An 18,700-nucleotide genomic window follows, 5' to 3' on the forward strand; every position below is an offset into this window, starting at 1 on the left:
TATGGGGAGAATGGGTGGATGAATTTTATATAGGGAAGAAATAGGAGTGATTACCTTATACTCACTGCAAATGTATTTGTGTTTTTACTCTAAAACTGACTCCAACCTGCAAATTTAGATATATACATTTTGAGGGGAGCTAACTTTGGAAAGACACTCTAGATTAGAAAAAACAACTAGATTTTGTGGCTGGAGAACTGCATTAGGCGTCAGAGGGTCTTGGTTCTCCTTTGAGTATTACAGTTGGCTGTGCAATTCAGGAAGGTTACAGGCGTATTACGGTGGAGTGGAACCCAAGAAATATCTCAAACCAGACCTTTCCTTTCATTGATTTGGAGTTGATGACCAAAGACATTGTATGGAGAGCAAAGAATAAAATGGAAATTTCCTGATTACTAGGCTTATTCCGTTGCCGTTGTATTGGTATTTCAATTTTTTTTCTCTATACATCTATGTATCTATGTATCTATGTTTATATATCTCTCTATAATATTGTAAAGCCGTCTTGTCTTTTTAAATAATTGCAGGTTCCTTGAGAGTGAACATTACAGCACAATTCTTCTCCTCATAACATCTCTCTGGAATCTGAACTCTTGGTAGATGGCTGTATAAAATATGTTAAATAGAACACAGTTAAATGAAGCATTATACAACAGCTGTCTGGATCCGGGCCGGGTTTTGGCTCTCTCTCTGAGCAGAAACCCGATGACTGAGTCCTCTTCCAGATCCCCGCCGGGATTTAGAGGCGCCCCAGAACTAGTCCAGGGTTAAGGCTCAGAGGCTGCTGGAAGGATTTCAGCACCGCCCCTGCGGTGAGTACACCTGCCAGGTAACCCTCCGGTGCAGGCCCCTTTGGCGGAGCAAGGACCTTACAGAGCATGGGGCTGGAGGTGGTGTGGAAGGAATGAGAGATTTGGGCCAACAATCTTCTCTTCCCTGGAAGTGGGAGAGAGTTTGGTGGCTCAGCGTGGGGACGCCTGTTCCTAGGCAACCTGCAGCCGCCTGCCTGGGCTTTCTGGAGTCTACGGGGAACAGAGTCTTTCCAGCTTGTCCTGTCTGGAGCTGTCTCAGGAGTTTCTCGGTAGAATTGCCCCAGTTGGTACCCTTTTCATCCTTCCCACTGTGGAACTGCTCTTTACCCAGTTTATTGGGTCGAGTCAGTTTGGCTATCCCGTGTGTCCCACCCCAGTCCACGAATCTAAGATAGGAAGAGGGCAGAGCATTACTTGTACTTTGCAGGTGCCTTGATGAATAATCTTAACTTCTTGGGGAGTGATGTACAGACAATTACTATGAGATTAAGACTGATATCAGGTTCATTCGGATACTTGGGTCTGTTATCACCTGGGGCCCAAGATAAACTTGGTCCTCACCTGCATGGAGGTTAAATACTAAATCTTTTTCCTCTCCTTGATTATGGGATGGATTGGATCAGTTTATTCTTCGCTTTCCTTTATGTTCTGATTTGGTATAAGCATATTATAGCCGCTAATATCACTAGCCAAGAGAGAAGTGGTGATAATTGCAATAGGAAGTAATCATCCTTAAAAAATGAGGGAAGTGGGAGATGAGTTCAGTTCTTTTTGGTAGCACCAAAGATAATACTGTAAGATTTGAATCTCTTTGTCAACAATATTCATTACAGGCTAACTGTAAAATCTCACCACTTGGCACCAGTTTGGATGGAGACCGCCATTCAGAAGTGCTTTTCCCTGCTCCTACCACCTTCATTCCCAATATACCCCAACTGTATATTCTGTGCTATAGGACAAGGGCAGACTTTGGTATGCATTCCAAAGATCCACTCACATGCCATTTATTTGAAATTCTGATTCTTCTGCCACTATGTTTAGGTTTCTAGTGTTCTTGACTCTCTGCAGCTAACTCTTATGATCTGTGCAAGCAAGGGTATAGTATTAGAAAGAGGTCTGAAACTGGTGTAAATTCATGCTCAGTAATAACTGGTAAATAATTTGGGAAAGTAAATGTCCCCATTTTGGGGTCTCAGATTCCTTAGTTTGAAAGTCAGAAGTTTGAGCTGTTTTTATCTCTGCAGTCCTGTCCAAATTCTTTGACATAAGGTGTCAGTAGCCTCACAGCTCTAATTTTTTTTTAGATCCTGGAGTGTTCCACATGTGACAGTTGCCTTTTGAATACTCCTGTTATATTGGAGTGAACCATTTGTATGCTACATAGTTCTGAAATAACTCATATCTGAGTTGACTGAATTTACTTAACAAATACTTATTAAGTTCCTACTGTTTTCTAGCTTTTCTGTTAAGTGCTGAGATCAAGGTGAACAAAACCATAATCCTTGCCTTTATGAGGCTTACAGTATAGTATGAAGGGTAATAGCTACAGTCATGCTTTGAATGCCTTATCTATTGTTTGAGGACAGAATTTATATGTGGCTGTGATCCTTTCATACTAAGGTTCAGAGAAAGGAAACAAAGAATTTGTTTAAAATGTGTACAGGTATTGGACTATGCATGAATTTCTTTATTGGCTAAAATATTTATTAAGTATCTACTATATTAAGGGCATGAGATACCAACCTTCGTGGACTTGATAGTTTATTAGGGACATGAAAAGAGTTAATTACAAGTGAAAAGTAATGACAGTCCAGCTTGGGGAAGTACAGGGACTAGGGGGTCCTGGAAAGAGGATTTAAATTTTGCTGTTTTTGTTATTTGCAAATGAATCATGGTTATTTAAAGTGACTTATAGTGATTTGAAATGACTACAGTACTTTCTAAGGTGTAAATAATTGTGTGGTTGATGTGTGGAGAAAATCACTTAGCTGATTGCTCAGCATCCCTGTTTCAACTTGGGTTTGTTGGCTGCTAACCATCATGGCAAATACAACAGCTTTTGTTATGTGATTAAAAGCAAGCAACAACTTTCTCTCCCCCCCAACCAAAGCAATAACAACTTCAATAAGTTGTTTCTTTGTGAAAGATAACTCAGAAAAAAAGTTAAATTATTTTTAAATCCAGTAATTTGTGATGTTTTCAGAATATGTCTACTTTGGTTGGTAAGTCTTCCTGACATTACTCTTGGAGTAGAAATCTAGTGTTGGGGTATGAGGTTTAGGGGAGGGGGCTATGGAAATGGGGTAGAGGGAGCCATACAGATAAATTAGTGAAGAACTGGGATATCTTTCAGGATTTCATTGGGCCTGCAGTAAAACTACATTTTAATAGTAACAGTGATGGCTACCATGTATTGAATAATCATGTTCTACTTAATACAGGAAGTTGAGAAAGGTGCTAACATTAAACTCATTTTACGTATTAGAAAAATTGGCTCTGAAAGATTAAGTTTTTACCCAAACTTACATTACAGGGAAGTGTCAAAAATGAGGATTTTAATGTCAGTCTATCTAACTCTATGCTGACAATATGCCATGTTATCTTTCCTTAAAAATTAAGAAAAAAAGTTTGCTATTAAAATAAATCCAAGTCTGATAATAGAAAAAGAAAGTATGGATTGTTAAACAACATATCCTCAGTAATATAAGGTTGAAGTGTAAAATAAAATCTTCAAACTTTGTATCACTGAGATATTCACCTGATTTTTGTCTGTACATTTTTGTTCAAGTTGATTATTTTCAGCATTCTTTTACATGCATTTTTACCAGTTGCCTCATAATTTCTAATTGGACCATCCACTCTATTTTATTCTTTGTATCAGAGAATACTGCTTGCATAACACATTTTTTCATTTGCTTACTCCAGCAAAATCAAAACTCATAAAGGTTTAAGAAAAGAGTAAGGAAAATAAGTTTACATCACTTTGTGGTAGGGAAGTACAGACATTTGTTTCCTATTACTGCTGTAAAAAATCACTGCAAACATAGTGGTCTGAAAAAACATAAACTCATTATTTTACAGTTCTGGAGGCCAGAAGCACAAATGACAGGGCTACAAATCAGGGGCTAAAATCAAGATGTCAGCAAGGCTGGTTCCTCCAGGAGGCTCCAGGGGAAAATTCATCCTTGCTTCTTCTAACTTGCAGAGAATGCTCATGACTTCTTCCTCTGTTTTCAAAGCCAGCTTTCTAGTATCTTTTCCTCTCTGACTGGTGCTTTCCTTCTTACATCTTCTCTTTCTTACTCTGATCATCTTGCTCCTCCTTTTATAAGGACCCTGGTAATTACACTGGGCCTTCTAGATAATCCAGGATAATTTCCACACCTCAAAATCCTTTACATAAATCACATCTGAAGAGTTCTCTTTGTCATGTAATGTAAACATATTCGCAGGGTCCAGTGATTAGGACATGGACATCTTCAGAGGAAACTTATTCAGGCTAGCATTTGCCCCGTAAGTGTTGTCCCACATAATGTAATTGACCCACAAAAAGTTGATTTTGGTGAGGGCACCTGGGTGGCTCAGTGGGTTAAGCCACTGCCTTCGGCTCAGGTCATGATCCCGGGGTCCTGGGATCGAGTCCCACGTCAGGCTCTCTGCTCAGCAGGGAGCCTGCTTCCCTCTCTCTCTCTCTCTGCCTGCCTCTCTATCTACTTGTGATCTCTGTCAAATAAATAAATAAAATCTTAAAAAAAAAAAAAGTTGATTTTGGTGAAAGAAGCAACAATGATTAACCACATGATTTCTTTCCATGAAGTAGTGTTATGTAGTTTGTTATGACTTATTTAAAATTAGAGTAAGAGTTATCATTTTGTATGTTTTTTACCCTTTTCCAAGTATACTGCAGACGTGAACTTGAATGGATTTAGAGGTTAAAGGAATTGCTGCTTCTCTTACAAATCAAACTCAGCCGTTCTCTGGAAGAAAGAAGCTGCTGCAAGTACGTGTGCTATATAGTTTTCCTCTCATAGGATGATTAATTAAATAATTTTCTGACTCTTCATGTTTTTATGACAACTTATACTCACAAATATTTAGGATCCATATTTTCTGGATTTGAAGAATTGAGTGGCCAAAATTGAAGATAATCATTATTTGAAAGTGGGTCATTACTTGAATTAGTTTTATTTTAAAAAATCAAGCATATTATTATTGTTTTCATATTCTTATTTAAAAAATATCTATGTATATCTACAGAAAATAAAAGAAATAAGGATAGTAGAAAGAAGAGACTATTAGTATACATTTTGTATTAGCTAGGTAGAAAGAGAATCAGAGCTTCTATTATTAAGACTTTTATTCCTCTTACCATTCATAATATCACCACTGTGTGTATATTGATTAAGTACAAAATTATAGCTGCTTTGTCCCTGTTCCCACCACAGAATTGGGTATATATAAATTTTAGTTTAGAGATACATAAAAGTGATAAGTATTTCCTTGCCATTTAAAAAAAATATATTATTTATTTATTTATTTATTAGAAGGAGAGAGAGAATGGGTATTAGCAGAGGGGAGGAGTAGCAGGAGAGAGAGAAGCAGATGCCCCACTGAGCCTGATGTGGGGCTCGATCCCAGGACCCTGAGATCATGACCTCAGCAGCAGATAGACACTTAGCTGTCTGAGCCACCCAGGTGCCCCATACTCAGCTTTTTAAATAAAGGGGCAGCTAGTAGATATTTTTGGCTTTATAGGTTGTTGTTTCTGTTGCAACCACTTAACTCAGCTGTTGTAGTGAGAACACATAGACAGTTCATAAATAAATAAATAGTTGTGTTCCAATAAAACTTTATTTATAAAACAGAACTAAGCCATAGTTTGCTGACCTCCGGCCGAGGGATTTATAAGCTATAATTTATTTTTCTTCTGAATTGGCTAGTGCAGTTTTGTTGGAATTAGCTAAGAAAGGTAACTGTCATTCTGAAATAGGTAGGTCTATGACTTCAAGACTGTCTTTATGTCTGTTAAAACATTTTCTGGGAGATGATTATGGTGATGACCATACTATGACAACTATAATTATACTCTATTTAGATTTTCTTCCTAATCTACCCTGATGTTTCCAAAATACTATTAAGAAAATCTTTGGGGCACCTTGGTGCCCCAAACTACTCAGGTTTGAACTACACAGGTCCACTTTTATGTAGATTTTTAAAAATAAACACAGTACAGTACTGCAAATGTCTTTTCTCTTCCTTATGATTTTCTTAACATTTATTTTCTCTAGCATACTTTATTGTAAGAATGCAGTATATAGTACATATAACATACAAAATATATGTCAATTGACTGTTTGTGTTACCAGTCAACAGTAGGCTAATAGTAGTTAAAGTTTTGGGGGAGCTAAAAATTATACGTGGATTTTTGACCCTATGGAGGATGTAGCTGGCACCCTTAACCTCAGTATTGCTCAAGGGTCAACTTAATATATATATTCCAATTAACTGATCATTTCATGATTTTACATTTCTACATATTTTTAAATTGGGATAATATTTAAACTAATGCCATATATTAAATCTCATACTGAATTGAATTTGTTTTCTCTTTTTGATCAGTTAGAATGATGAAGCTCAATCTTGAATGTAATTTCTGTACTTGCTATAAGTACAACAGAAATGACCAGTTAGACAACATTTCAGAAGTAATGCAGAAGTGTTGATGCATGAGTTGTTTAAGTGGCCTTATTAACTTCAAATTTTTCTATGACTTATATATATTTATTGTATGGTATCTGAGCTCACTATAATTTTCATATCTTTGCACAATTTTTTGGAAGTGAGACTGAACAGCTACAAATGTATATGTATATATTTGTCACTTCCTTGCTTAAATCCTGCAGTTTTCTCATTACCTTTAGGACAAGGTCCAAGATCTTTGACTTGTATTATGTAACAGCTCTGGCCACCGTTACTTTCTCACACTCCCGATTTCAGAGTTCCATTTAAAGGTTACTTTTTTTTGTTTTCGAAAATGCTTCCTCAGTTTCCTAGACTTGTTGGGTAAAATGCTAGATGTAGTTGCTCTGGCATAGCACATGTTTTTTTTTTTTTCACACCATTGTTTGAGTGAATGTCTTCCCCAGCCGACAGCGCCCTGAGGATAAAGATGATCTGTGTTGCTTATCATCCTATGTCTCAAGTACAGCAGTGAGAGGCTTAATAAATATTTCTTACGCGGCATTTACTGAGAAAATGGTAATCAGCTTTCTTTCATTGACTCATTGCTTATCTTTTAAAGTATGAATAAAGGGTATATATGTACTGATCTTTTCTTTTTTAAATTAAAGCAAGGACAGACTCCAAGATCATGGGCAATCCAGAATCCTAGTCTACCTGTGTAAGTCACATTTCTTCACACTTGAGCTATTAAATGGGCAAATATTTATAATATATTAACAAGTTAAAAAAGAAAGCAAAATTTGATTTGTAGTTATGATTGTGAACCATAGAAAAATTGATGTGGATATGGATAGCCTGAAAATTGCCATGCCAAAATTAAAGTAGGTTAATAGGATTTTGTATTTTTTTAATATTCTTACATTTTCCTGAAATATTTTATATTTTATTTAATATTCTTACATTTGCCTGAAAAAGTTTAACTCCTGTTGTATTTGGAAAACTCAGTTAAATGCATTTATTAAAGAAATGTGTGAAATTTTGAATTTGATAACTGGGATAGTTAAAATGAACTTAATGGGAAATATCTGTGACTTTGATCTTATCTTGACGGATATGACAATTTTCTCAGTCTTCTTTAAATGATTTTATATGCGGGCTAGACTACATTAATTTATGTTTTATATTTTACATTTTTGCATTTTACGATTTGAAAGGCTATGACTTTTATATCCTTTCAAGTATTTTAGACTACAGAGCTTATTAGAAAATAGAAGGTAGGGGCGCCTGGGTGGCTCAGTGGTTTAAGCCGCTGCCTTCGGCTCGGGTCATGATCTCGGGGTCCTGGGATCGAGTCCCACGTCCGGCTCTCTGCTCTGAAGGGAGCTCTGCTTCCCTCTCACTCTCTCTGCCTGCCTCTCTGCCTACTTGTGATCTCTCTCTGTCAAATAAATAAATAAAATCTTTAAAAAAAAAAAAAAAAAAAGAAAATAGAAGGTAAAATCCTAGTACTTTGTTGGGCTTGACCATATGAAATTAGCATTTTTATTGATGAAAAATGGGCAAGTATCAGCCATTTCATGTGGTTCCACATAACAGATACCTGTGTGCTCATCTAGCCAAAGAATCGGGGTATGAGGTACGTGCAAGCTCTTGATGCAAGATACTCAGTATGTATTGACAGTCAATTATGTGCTGGTAAATATTTAACAGCTGGTTTCTTGAAAGTGTATGATAAGTTTATTTTAAATTTTACTTGTTAATTATAAAGAAATAAGTATATTTTAAGTTGGTTATAAATTTACCGATACAGAGGACACACAGTAAGCAATTTACAAATACTAATAAAATGTATAAACTCTTTTTTATAAATTCCACATAGCCAATTGATCCTCATAGAATGCTTTCTTTGTGTCTTGCTGAATTCTGGTATCTGTAGCCAACTGACGGTTTCAGTCTGTGAACCAGTGTAGTTCCAATGTGAATGTTGGTTGATTTTTTCATTTATTGTAAAGTGATGTGAGTGATCTATTTGGTGACTTCTGTAATAGTTTAGAATACTGGGACAACATTTCCTCAGTTTTTTGCTATTCACCGTGTGACAGTTACAGATACGATACAGTTTTAAGTTTAATCTGAACCATTAATGTTTTCTCCATGACTGTTTTAAGTCTAAGAGATCAAAAAATAATAAATCAACTCCTAATTCATAGCATTTGCCAGTTTTTGAGTAAATGATCCCACTGTGGCTGATTTCAAGCTATGTGTATATTATCACTGAGCATGACTTGGAAAGAGAGACACACCATTATATTACCATACAAATACCATACATGTACATAACCTCTAAAACATAGACAATAGTGAAGCATGGTAAAGTCATTAAGAAGTGATGACTTGAGTATTTATTACCTTTGTTTTTAATATAACTTATTTATTTTTAATTTTTTATAATTTTATTTTTAATAATGCTTTGTTAACAACCAGCACAAAAACTGCTGAGTATTTAACAAAAGCCTTTCGCAGCTGGTAGGTACAGCACACCTTTGGCTTTAGTGTACCTTTTTATTTATTTTAAGATTTTATTTATTTATTTGTCAGAGTGAAAGAGAGAGCGAGAGCATGCACAAGCAGGGGGAGGGGCAAGCAAAGGGAGAGGGGGAATCTGCAGGCTCCCCACTGAGCAGGGAGCCTGATCTAGGATTTGATTCTAGGACCCTGGGATCATGACCTGAACGGAAGGCAGATGCTTAACCGACTAAGCCACCCAGCCATCCTTAGTGTACCTTTTTATATAAGCTGTAGTGTATATGATTTGCAACTATTAAAGCCTCATTTTAAAAAGTTATGGGATGCATATAGATTATTTCTTTCAGCGTTCCACGACTTGATTTGGGAAGCCTCGTTGACTCTGATGAAGAGGTAATTTTTACCTGGTATTTATTTACTATAATAAACATTTGAACACAGTATTGCATGTAGTGTATAATAAGTATTATTTAATTTTATTTTAGGATGATTTTTCGCATATTCCACTTAGTACTGCGCATATTCATTTTAACCCACCCAATTCATCTTCTGCTCTTAGTTGGGTTACACCATGTCAGATATCACATAGCCAGCATCATCTAAATGAACTGGTTAGTATTTATTTCTTACTACCAACTTTCAGAATTATAATGGGCATTTAAACACTGTGTTTAGTCCAGAAATTTCAGTATGTTCAGTCCATGTTTTGTCCAGTTTAAGTATTTTATATATTAAGATCCCAAACAATCATGTTGGTGAAATAATTCTACTTCATTTTACATTTTTTTTCACATAGGAATAGTATTTTAAAAATGTCTTATACAATTGGTAAAGTACAGGTTTATCCTAATAGGAAATCTAGGAATTTAAATAATATGGTAGATTATTAGATCAGATCTTGCTTGATTTTTAGCTGTTTTTGAGGTAGCTGTTTTGAACTCTGTTTGCCTCACAGTCTAAATTTTAAAGTAGAAAAGTGATTTCAGATGTTTCAGTGACCCTATTTTATTCCAAAACTGTCGTCACTCCGTGATTGTCTTCTGGGTCTTGTTGAGAGATATTTTTTAACATTATGAATTGCTAAAGTTGTGCTTTTATTTAATGTTAATTAGGTGTAAATTCATCACGAATGTAAGAGCAAACTATCCATAATAAATTTAATGGCTTTTCATAGGATTTGTCTCTTGGAAATTAACTTATACCTTGGGCTACTGGTATGCTATGGAGTAACTATAAGTAACTATACTTATTCTAAACTATCCCCTTGGGACAATATTTATGCTTCAAACAATATTTAGTGTTTTATTTTGTGTTATGAACACAAGTTCTGACCAGTGTTCTACGAGGAGGGCTTGCTTTTCTGTCTTTGTTGGTCTTCCTCCTATAGCTGGTTCTATTTTTTTAAACGTGTGTGTGTGTGTGTGTGTGTGTGTATGTATGTGTATATGTGTATTGTATGTATATATGTGTATATGCATATATATACATACATATATATACATACATATATATTCATATATATATATATATTTTTTTTTTTTTTTTGAGAGACAGAAAGAATGTGTGCACGGGGTGCAAGGGAGGGGCAGAGGGAGAGGGAGAGAGACTCCTAAGCAGGCTTCATGCCTAGCACAGAGCCTGATGCAGGGCTTGATCTCAAGACCCTGAGATCATATATGATCTCTTGATCATATCGTGAGTGGAAATCAAGACTCAGAGGCTTAACCAACTGAACCACCCAGGCACCCTTAGCTGGTTCTAGTCATGCTCTCCTTGGTCTCATTTTGGATAAATTGCACCAGTAGTACCCTAGTCTGTATCATTCTACAGTTTTTACCCTGAAACTTCGTTTTCTTCTTCTCCAGGTTAGGCTTGGATATTATCAACAGTTTTCAAGGGGCATGCTGGCTTCATCCTCCTTTAGTGTGGCTATCCCCCTTTGGGCCAATATATATGTCATTGTGTTTGCTTAGTACTCTTTTTAGATTTCACTTATCCACTGGCTCTGTTATCTTACTCCCATGGGAATGTGGTAGGGAACCAAATACTACCAGAATGTGATATATCTGAAATTTTATAAATGACAACCAGCACTTAGTGTTCTTGATCTCTAATTCCTTAAGTATTCTGGAAGAAATGCTTGTCAGTGGAGTTTTTCTGGGGCAGGAATAGAAAGCTTGTCTAAAACTTTATAGAAAGAAAAGTTAATTTTTGTCTCCCCAAATTATTTTAGAACAAGGACTGATCTTTAGTAGGGAAACCAGGTGCAAGCTTCCTGCTTTTTAAGGCCACTGCCCATTCTGAGCAATTCCATCTGCTTCCATTGCTCAGTGATGCTATACCAGCTAAACGTTTTAAATATCACCTCTGGGGGTGTCTGGGTGACTCAGTCAGTTAAGCATCTGCCTTGGGTTTAGGTCAAGATCCTGGGGTCTTGGGATTGAGCCCTGCGTAGTGCTTCCTGCTGAGCAGGGAGCCTGCTTTTCCCTCTCCCTCTACCCCTCCCCCTGACTCGTGCTCATGCTTGTTCTGTCTCAAATCAATAAAATCTTTTTTTTTTTTAAAGCTACATATCTTTGTATCCTGTCTTTCTTTCTTTCTTCTTTTTTTTTTTTAATGAACTACTTTTTAGAATGGTTTTAGGTTCATAGCAAAATTGAGTGGAAAGTACAGATATTTCCCTGCTCAGTGGGGATCCTGTTTCTCTCTCTCACTCTGCTGTTTCCCCTGCTTATGCTCTCTCTCTCAGTCGAATAAATTAAAAAAAAATAATAAATATCCCTTCTGTTTAGCACATCGATCATAATGATCTATTTCTTAGGCATACATGTTAAGATAAATGATAAACCTCTTAAATGTTAATAAGGAAAATTAATTACTTTGATTTTTTCTGAGAGATAACATACTTTTTATTTTTGTATCTAGGAGCAAGACATAATACCTGAAAATTTGCCAGCACCAACAAGCAAATATAAACTAAAATATCAGCAATATAAAACTGAAATGAAAGAGGGATATAAACAGTATAGTCAGAGAAATGCAGAAATGACAAAATCAAAGATCACACAACAATCTCCAAGAAAAAAGATAGATGACAAGGTAATGTATGAGACTTTATAAAGTTCTGATGAAATTTTAAAAAATTACATGTATTATAGAAATCTTTTTGTCTTGTATGTCTTGCTGTTAGTCATAGTAATTATAGTAGCTATCATTTATTTCTGTGTGCTAGGGACTACTATTTTAAATATTCTGTTTGCATTAACTAGTTTCTTCTTCTTTTTTTTTTTTTAAAGATTTTATTTATTTATTTGTCAGAGAGAGAGAAAGTGAGAGAGAGCACAAGCTGGGGGAGCAGCAGGCAGAGGGAGAAACAGGCTCGCCACTGAGCGAGGAGCCCGGATTCTCGGGACTAGATCCCAGGACTCTGGGATCATGATCTGAACCAAAGGCGACACTTAAATGGCTGAGCCACCCAGGCACCCTAACTAGTTTATTCTTTTTTTTTTTTAATTTTTTAATTTTTTTAAATTTTTTTCCCATTTTATTTATTTTTTCAGAGTAACAGTATTCATTCTTTTTGCACAACACCCAGTGCTCCATGCAAAACGTGCCCTCCCCATTACCCACCACCTGTTCCCCCAACCTCCCACCCCTGACCCTTCAAAACCCTCAGGTTGTTTTTCAGAGTCCATAGTCACTTATGGTTCGCCTCCCCTTCCAAATTTTTTTTTTTTTTAATAAACATATAATGTATTTTTATCCCCAGGGGTACAGGTCTGTGAATCGCCAGGTTTACACACTTCACAGCACTCACGATAGCACTTACCCTCCCCAATGTCCATAGCCCCCTCCCCCTCTCCCAATCCCACCTCCCCCCAGCAACCCCCAGTTTGTTTTGTGAGATTAAGAGTCATTTATGGTTTGTCTCCCTCCCAATCCCATCTTGTTTCATTTATTCTCCTCCTATCCCCCTACCCCCCCATGTTGCTTCTCCATGTCCTCATATCAGGGAGATCATATGATAGTTGTCTTTCTCCGATTGACTTATTTCACTAAGCATGATACGCTCTAGTTCCATCCACGTCGTCGCAAATGGCATGATTTCATTTCTTTTGATGGCTGCATAGTATTCCATTGTGTATATATACCACTTCTTCTTTATCCATTCATCTGTTGATGGACATCTAGGTTCTTTCCATAGTTTGGCTATTATAGACATTGCTGCTATAAACATTCGGGTACACGTGCCCCTTCGGATCACTATGTTTGTATCTTTAGGGTAAATACCCAATAGTGCAATTGCTGGGTCATAGGGTAGTTCTATTTTCAACATTTTGAGGAACCTCCATGATGTTTTCCAGAGTGGTTGCACCAGCTTGCATTCCCACCAACAGTGGAGGAGGGTTCCCCTTTCTCCACATCCTCGCCAGCATCTGTCATTTCCTGACTTGTTAATTTTAGCCATCCTGACTGGTGTGAGGTGATATCTCATTGTGGTTTTGATTTGTATTTCCCTGATGCCGAGTGACGTGGAGCACTTTTTCATGTGTCTGTTGGCCATCTGGATGTCTTCTTTGCAGAAATGTCTGTTCATGTCCTCTGCCCATTTCTTGATTGGATTGTTTGTTCTTTGGGTGTTGAGTTTGCTAAGTTCCTTATAGATTTTGGATACTAGCCCTTTATCTGATATGTCGTTTGCAAATATCTTCTCCCATTCTGTCAGTTGTCTTTTGGTTTTGTTAACTGTTTCCTTTGCTGTGCAAAAGCTTTTGATCTTGATGAAATCCCAATAGTTCATTTTTGCCCTTGCTTCCCTTGCCTTTGCCGTTGTTCCTAGGAAGATGTTGCTACGGCTGAGGTCGAAGAGGTTGCTGCCTGCATTCTCAAGGATTTTGATGGATTCCTTTCTCACATTGAGGTCCTTCATCCATTTGGAGTCTATTTTCGTGTGTGGTGTAAGGAAGTGGTCCAATTTCATTTTTCTGCATGTGGCTGTCCAATTTTCCCAGCACCATTTATTGAAGAGGCTGTCTTTTTTCCATTGGACATTCTTTCCTGCTTTGTCGAAGATGAGTTGGCCATAGAGTTGAGGGTCGATTTCTGGGCTCTCTATTCTGTTCCACTGATCTATGTGTCTGTTTTTGTGCCAGTACCATGCTGTCTTGATGATGACAGCTTTGTAATAGAGCTTGAAGTCCGGAATTGTGATGCCACCAACTTTGGCTTTGTTCTTCAATATTCCTTTGGCTATTCGAGGTCTTTTCTGGTTCCATATAAATTTTAGGATTATTTGTTCCATTTCTTTGAAAAAAATGGATGGTATTTTGATAGGGATTGCATTAAATGTGTAGATTGCTTTAGGTAGCATAGACATTTTCACAATATTTATTCTTCCAATCCAGGAGCATGGAACATTTTTCCATTTTTTTGTGTCTTCCTCAATTTCTTTCATGAGTACTTTATAATTTTCTGTGTATAGATTCTTAGTCTCTTTGGTTAGGTTTATTCCTAGGTATCTTATAGTTTTGGGTACAATTGTAAATGGGATTGACTCCTTAATTTCTCTTTCTTCAGTCTTGTTGTTGGTGTACAGAAATGCAACTGATTTCTGTGCATTGATTTTATATCCTGACACTTTACTGAATTCCTGTACAAGTTCTAGCAGTTTTGGAGTGGAGTCTTTTGGGTTTTCCACATATAGTATCATATCATCTGCGAAGAGTGATAGTTTGACTTCTTCTTTACCAATTTGGATGCCTTTAATTTCTTTTTGTTGTCTGATTGCTGAGGCTAGGACTTCTAGTACTATGTTGAATAGCAGTGGTGGTAATGGACATCCCTGCCGTGTTCCTGACCTTAACGGAAAAGCTTTCAGTTTTTCTCCATTGAGAATGATATTTGTGGTGGGTTTTTCATAGATGGCTTTGATAATATTGAGGTATGTGCCCTCTATCCCCACACTTTGAAGAGTTTTGATGAGGAAGGGATGCTGTACTTTGTCAAATGCATTTTCAGCATCTATGGAGAGTATCATATGGTTCTTGTTCTTTCTTTTATTAATGTGTTCTATCACATTGATTGATTTGCGGATGTTGAACCAACCCTGCAGCCCTGGAATAAATCCCACTTGATCGTGGTGAATAATCCTTTTAATGTACTGTTGAATCCTATTGGCTAGTATTTTGGCGAGAATTTTTGCGTCTGTGTTCATCAAGGATATTGGTCTGTAGTTCTCTTTTTTGGTGGGATCCTTGTCTGGTTTTGGGATCAAGGTGATGCTGGCCTCATAAAATGAGTTTGGAAGTTTTCCTTCCATTTCTATTTTTTGGAACAGTTTCAGGAGAATAGGAATGAGTTCTTCTTTAAATGTTTGGTAGAATTCCCCTGGGAAGCCGTCTGGCCCTGGGCTTTTGTTTGTTTGGAGATTTTTGATGACTGTTTCAATCTCCTTACTGGTTATGGGCCTGTTCAGGTTTTCTATTTCTTCCTGGTTCAGTTGTGGTAGTTTATATGTCTCTAGGAATGCATCCATTTCTTCCAGATTGTCCAATTTGTTGGCGTAGAGTTGCTCATAGTATGTTCTTATAATTGTCTGTATTTCTTTGGTGTTAGTTGTGATCTCTCCTCTTTCATTCATGATTTTATTGATTTGGGTCCTTTCTCTTTTGTTTTTGATGAGTCTGGCCAGGGGTTTATCAATCTTATTGATTCTTTCAAAGAACCAGCTCCTAGTTTCATTGATTTTTTTCTATTGTTTTTTTGGTTTCTATTTCATTGATTTCTGCTCTGATCTTTATGATTTCTCTTCTCCTGCTGGGTTTAGGGTTTCTTTCTTGTTCTTTCTCCAGCTCCTTTACGTGTAGGGTTAGGTTGTGTACTTGAGACCTTTCTTGTTTCTTGAGAAAGGCTTGTACCGCTATATATTTTCCTCTCAGGACTGCCTTTGCTGTGTCCCACAGATTTTGAACTGTTGTGTTTTCATTATCATTTGTTTCCATGAATTTTTTCAATTCTTCTTTAATTTCCTGGTTAACCCATTCATTCTTTAGAAGGATGCTGTTTAGTCTCCATGTATTTGGGTTCTTTCCAGCTTTCCTCTTGTGATTGAGTTCTAGCTTCAGAGCATTGTGGTCTGAAAATATGCAGGGAATAATCCTAATCTTTTGATACCGGTTGAGACCTGATTTGTGACCCAGGATGTGATCTATTCTGGAGAAGGTTCCATGTGCACTAGAGAAGAATGTGTATTCTGTTGCTTTGGGATGAAATGTTCTGAATATATCTGTGATGTCCATCTGGTCCAGTGTGTCATTTAAGGCCTTTATTTCCTTGTTGATCTTTGGCTTGGATGATCTGTCCATTTCAGTGAGGGGAGTGTTCAAGTCCCCTACTATTATTGTATTATTATTGATGTGTTTCTTTGATTTTGTTATTAATTGGTTGATATAATTGGCTGCTCCCACGTTAGGGGCATAGATATTTAAAATTGTTAGATCTTCTTGTTGGACAGACCCTTTGAGTAGGATATAGTGTCCTTCCTCATCTCTTATTATAGTCTTTGGCTTGAAATCTAATTGATCTGATATAAGGATTGCCACCCCAGCTTTCTTCTGATGCCCATTAGCATGGTAAATTGTTTTCCACCCCCTCACTTTAAATCTGGAGGTGTCTTCGCGTCTAAAATGAGTTTCTTGTAGGCAACATACTGATGGGTTTTGTTTTTTTATCCATCTGATACCCTGTGTCTTTTGATTGGGGCATTTAGCCCATTAACATTCAGGGTAACTATTGAGAGATATGAATTTAGTGCCATTATTAGCCTGTAAGGTGACTGTTACTGTATATTGTCTCTGTACCTTTCTGATCTACTACTTTTAGGCTCTCTCTTTGCTTAGAGGACCCCTTTCAATATTTCCTGTAGAGCTGGTTTGGTGTTTGCAAATTCTTTCAGTTTTTGTTTGTCCTGGAAGCTTTTGATCTCTCCTTCTATTTTCAATGATAGCCTAGCTGGATAGAGTATTCTTGGCTGCATGTTTTTCTCGTTTAGTGCTCTGAATATATCATGCCAGCTCTTTCTGGCCTGCCAGGTCTCTGTGGATAAGTCTGCTGCCAATCTAATATTTTTACCATTGTATGTTACAGACTTCTTTTCCCGGGGCTGCTTTCAGGATTTTCTCTTTGTCACTAAGACTTGTAAATTTTACTATTAGGTGACGGGGTGTGGACCTATTCTTGTTGACTTTGAGGGGGGTTCTCTGCATCTCCTGGACTTTGATGCTTGTTCCCTTTGCCATATTAGGGAAATTCTCTCCAATGATTCTCTCCAATAGACCTTCTGCTCCCCTCTCTGTTTTTTCTTCTTCTGGAATCCCAATTATTCTAATGTTGTTTCGTCTTATGGTGTCACTTATCTCTCGAATTCTCCCCTCATGGTCCAGTAGCTGTTTGTCCCTCTTTTGCTCGGCTTCCTTATTCTCTGTCATTTGGTCTTCTATATCACTAATTCTTTCTTCTGCCTCATTGATCCTAGCAGTGAGAGCCTCCATTTTTGATTGCACCTCATTAATAGCTTTTTTGATTTCAACTTGGTTAGATTTTAGTTCTTTAATTTCTCCAGAAAGGGCTTTAATATCTCCAGAGAGGGTTTCTCTAATATCTTCCATGCCTTTTTCGAGCCCGGCTAGAATGTTCAGAATCATCATTCTGAACTCTTGATCTGACATATTACCAATGTCTGTGTTGATTAGGTCCCTAGCCTTCGGTACTGTCTCTTGTTCTTTTGTTTGTGGTGATTTTTTCCGCCTTGTCATTTTTTCCAGATAAGAGGATATGAAGGAGCAAATAAACTACTAAAAGGGTGGCAAAGACCCCAGAAAAATGCACTGTAACCAAATCAGAAGAGACCCCTAATTGTGGGGGGGAGAAAGGGGATAAAAACAGGTTCTGAAAAAAAAAGAAAAGAAAAAAAAAAAGGAAAAAAAAAAAGAAAAAAATTTAAAAAATAAAACAAATAAAAAAATATAAAAAAGAAAGAAAAAATATATATATTTAGATGAACTAGTCAAAAAACATTAAAAAAGTAAAGGGTAAAAGTTTTAAAAAATTTAGCAGAAGAAGAAAAAAGAAAAAAGAAAAAAAAACTGAAAAAAGAAAAAAAAAATTGAAGTAGCCGCAAGACTAAAGAACCATGGGGAGAAAGCCATGAGTTCCGTGCTTTGCTTTCTCCTCCTCTGGAATTGCTCTGCTGTCTTAGGAATTGAACCTGCTTTCTCCTTGATAGATGAACTTCGTCCTGGCTGGATATTTTGTTGATCTTCTGGGGGAGGGGCCTGTTGTAGTGACTCTCAAGTGTCTTTGCCCTAGGCGGGATTGCACCGCCCTTACCGGCGGCCGGACTAAGTAATCAGCTCGGGTTCGCTTTTGGGAGCTTCTGTTTCCTGAACGCTTTCCGTAGAGTTCCGGAGGACGGGAATGAAAATGGTGGCCTCCTAGTCTCTGGCCCGGAGGAGCCGAGAGCCTGGGGCCCCACTCCTCAGTGCGCCCCCAGAGGACAGCACCCAATCACTCCTGTATCCCCAGCCTCTAGCCGCGCTCCGAGCTCACCCAGCCTGCGACCAGTTCAAGGTAACCCTGAGCTGAGAGTTCAGTCCTTGGCTCTGTCTCTGCAGCCGGCTTCT

The 18,700-nt window shown here is 37.4% G+C and overlaps 1 protein-coding gene across 8 annotated transcripts in view; it reads left to right on the top strand.

The window, feature by feature from the left end:
• The first annotated feature begins 779 nt into the window (after positions 1-779).
• Positions 780-18,700, top strand: part of CAPS2 (calcyphosine 2) — a 56,126-nt gene continuing 38,205 nt past the window's right edge. For 3 of the 8 annotated variants that reach the window (XM_046012849.1, XM_046012847.1, XM_046012851.1), the window contains exons 1-6: positions 780-812; positions 4,710-4,812; positions 7,163-7,212; positions 9,368-9,413; positions 9,506-9,631; positions 11,946-12,119. In XM_046012849.1, coding sequence (XP_045868805.1) covers positions 4,732-4,812; positions 7,163-7,212; positions 9,368-9,413; positions 9,506-9,631; positions 11,946-12,119 — 477 coding nt within the window. In that variant the 5' untranslated portion in view covers positions 780-812; positions 4,710-4,731. Of the gene's footprint in view, positions 813-1,028; positions 1,096-4,709; positions 4,813-6,958; positions 7,071-7,162; positions 7,213-9,367; positions 9,414-9,505; positions 9,632-11,945; positions 12,120-18,700 lie in introns of those variants that run through there. The other 5 variants (XM_046012853.1, XM_046012852.1, XM_046012848.1 and 2 more) reach the window with 4 other exon arrangements.

This window comes from Meles meles, chromosome 7, assembly GCF_922984935.1.
Source record: "Meles meles chromosome 7, mMelMel3.1 paternal haplotype, whole genome shotgun sequence".
Taxonomy (NCBI): Eukaryota; Metazoa; Chordata; class Mammalia; order Carnivora; family Mustelidae; genus Meles; species Meles meles.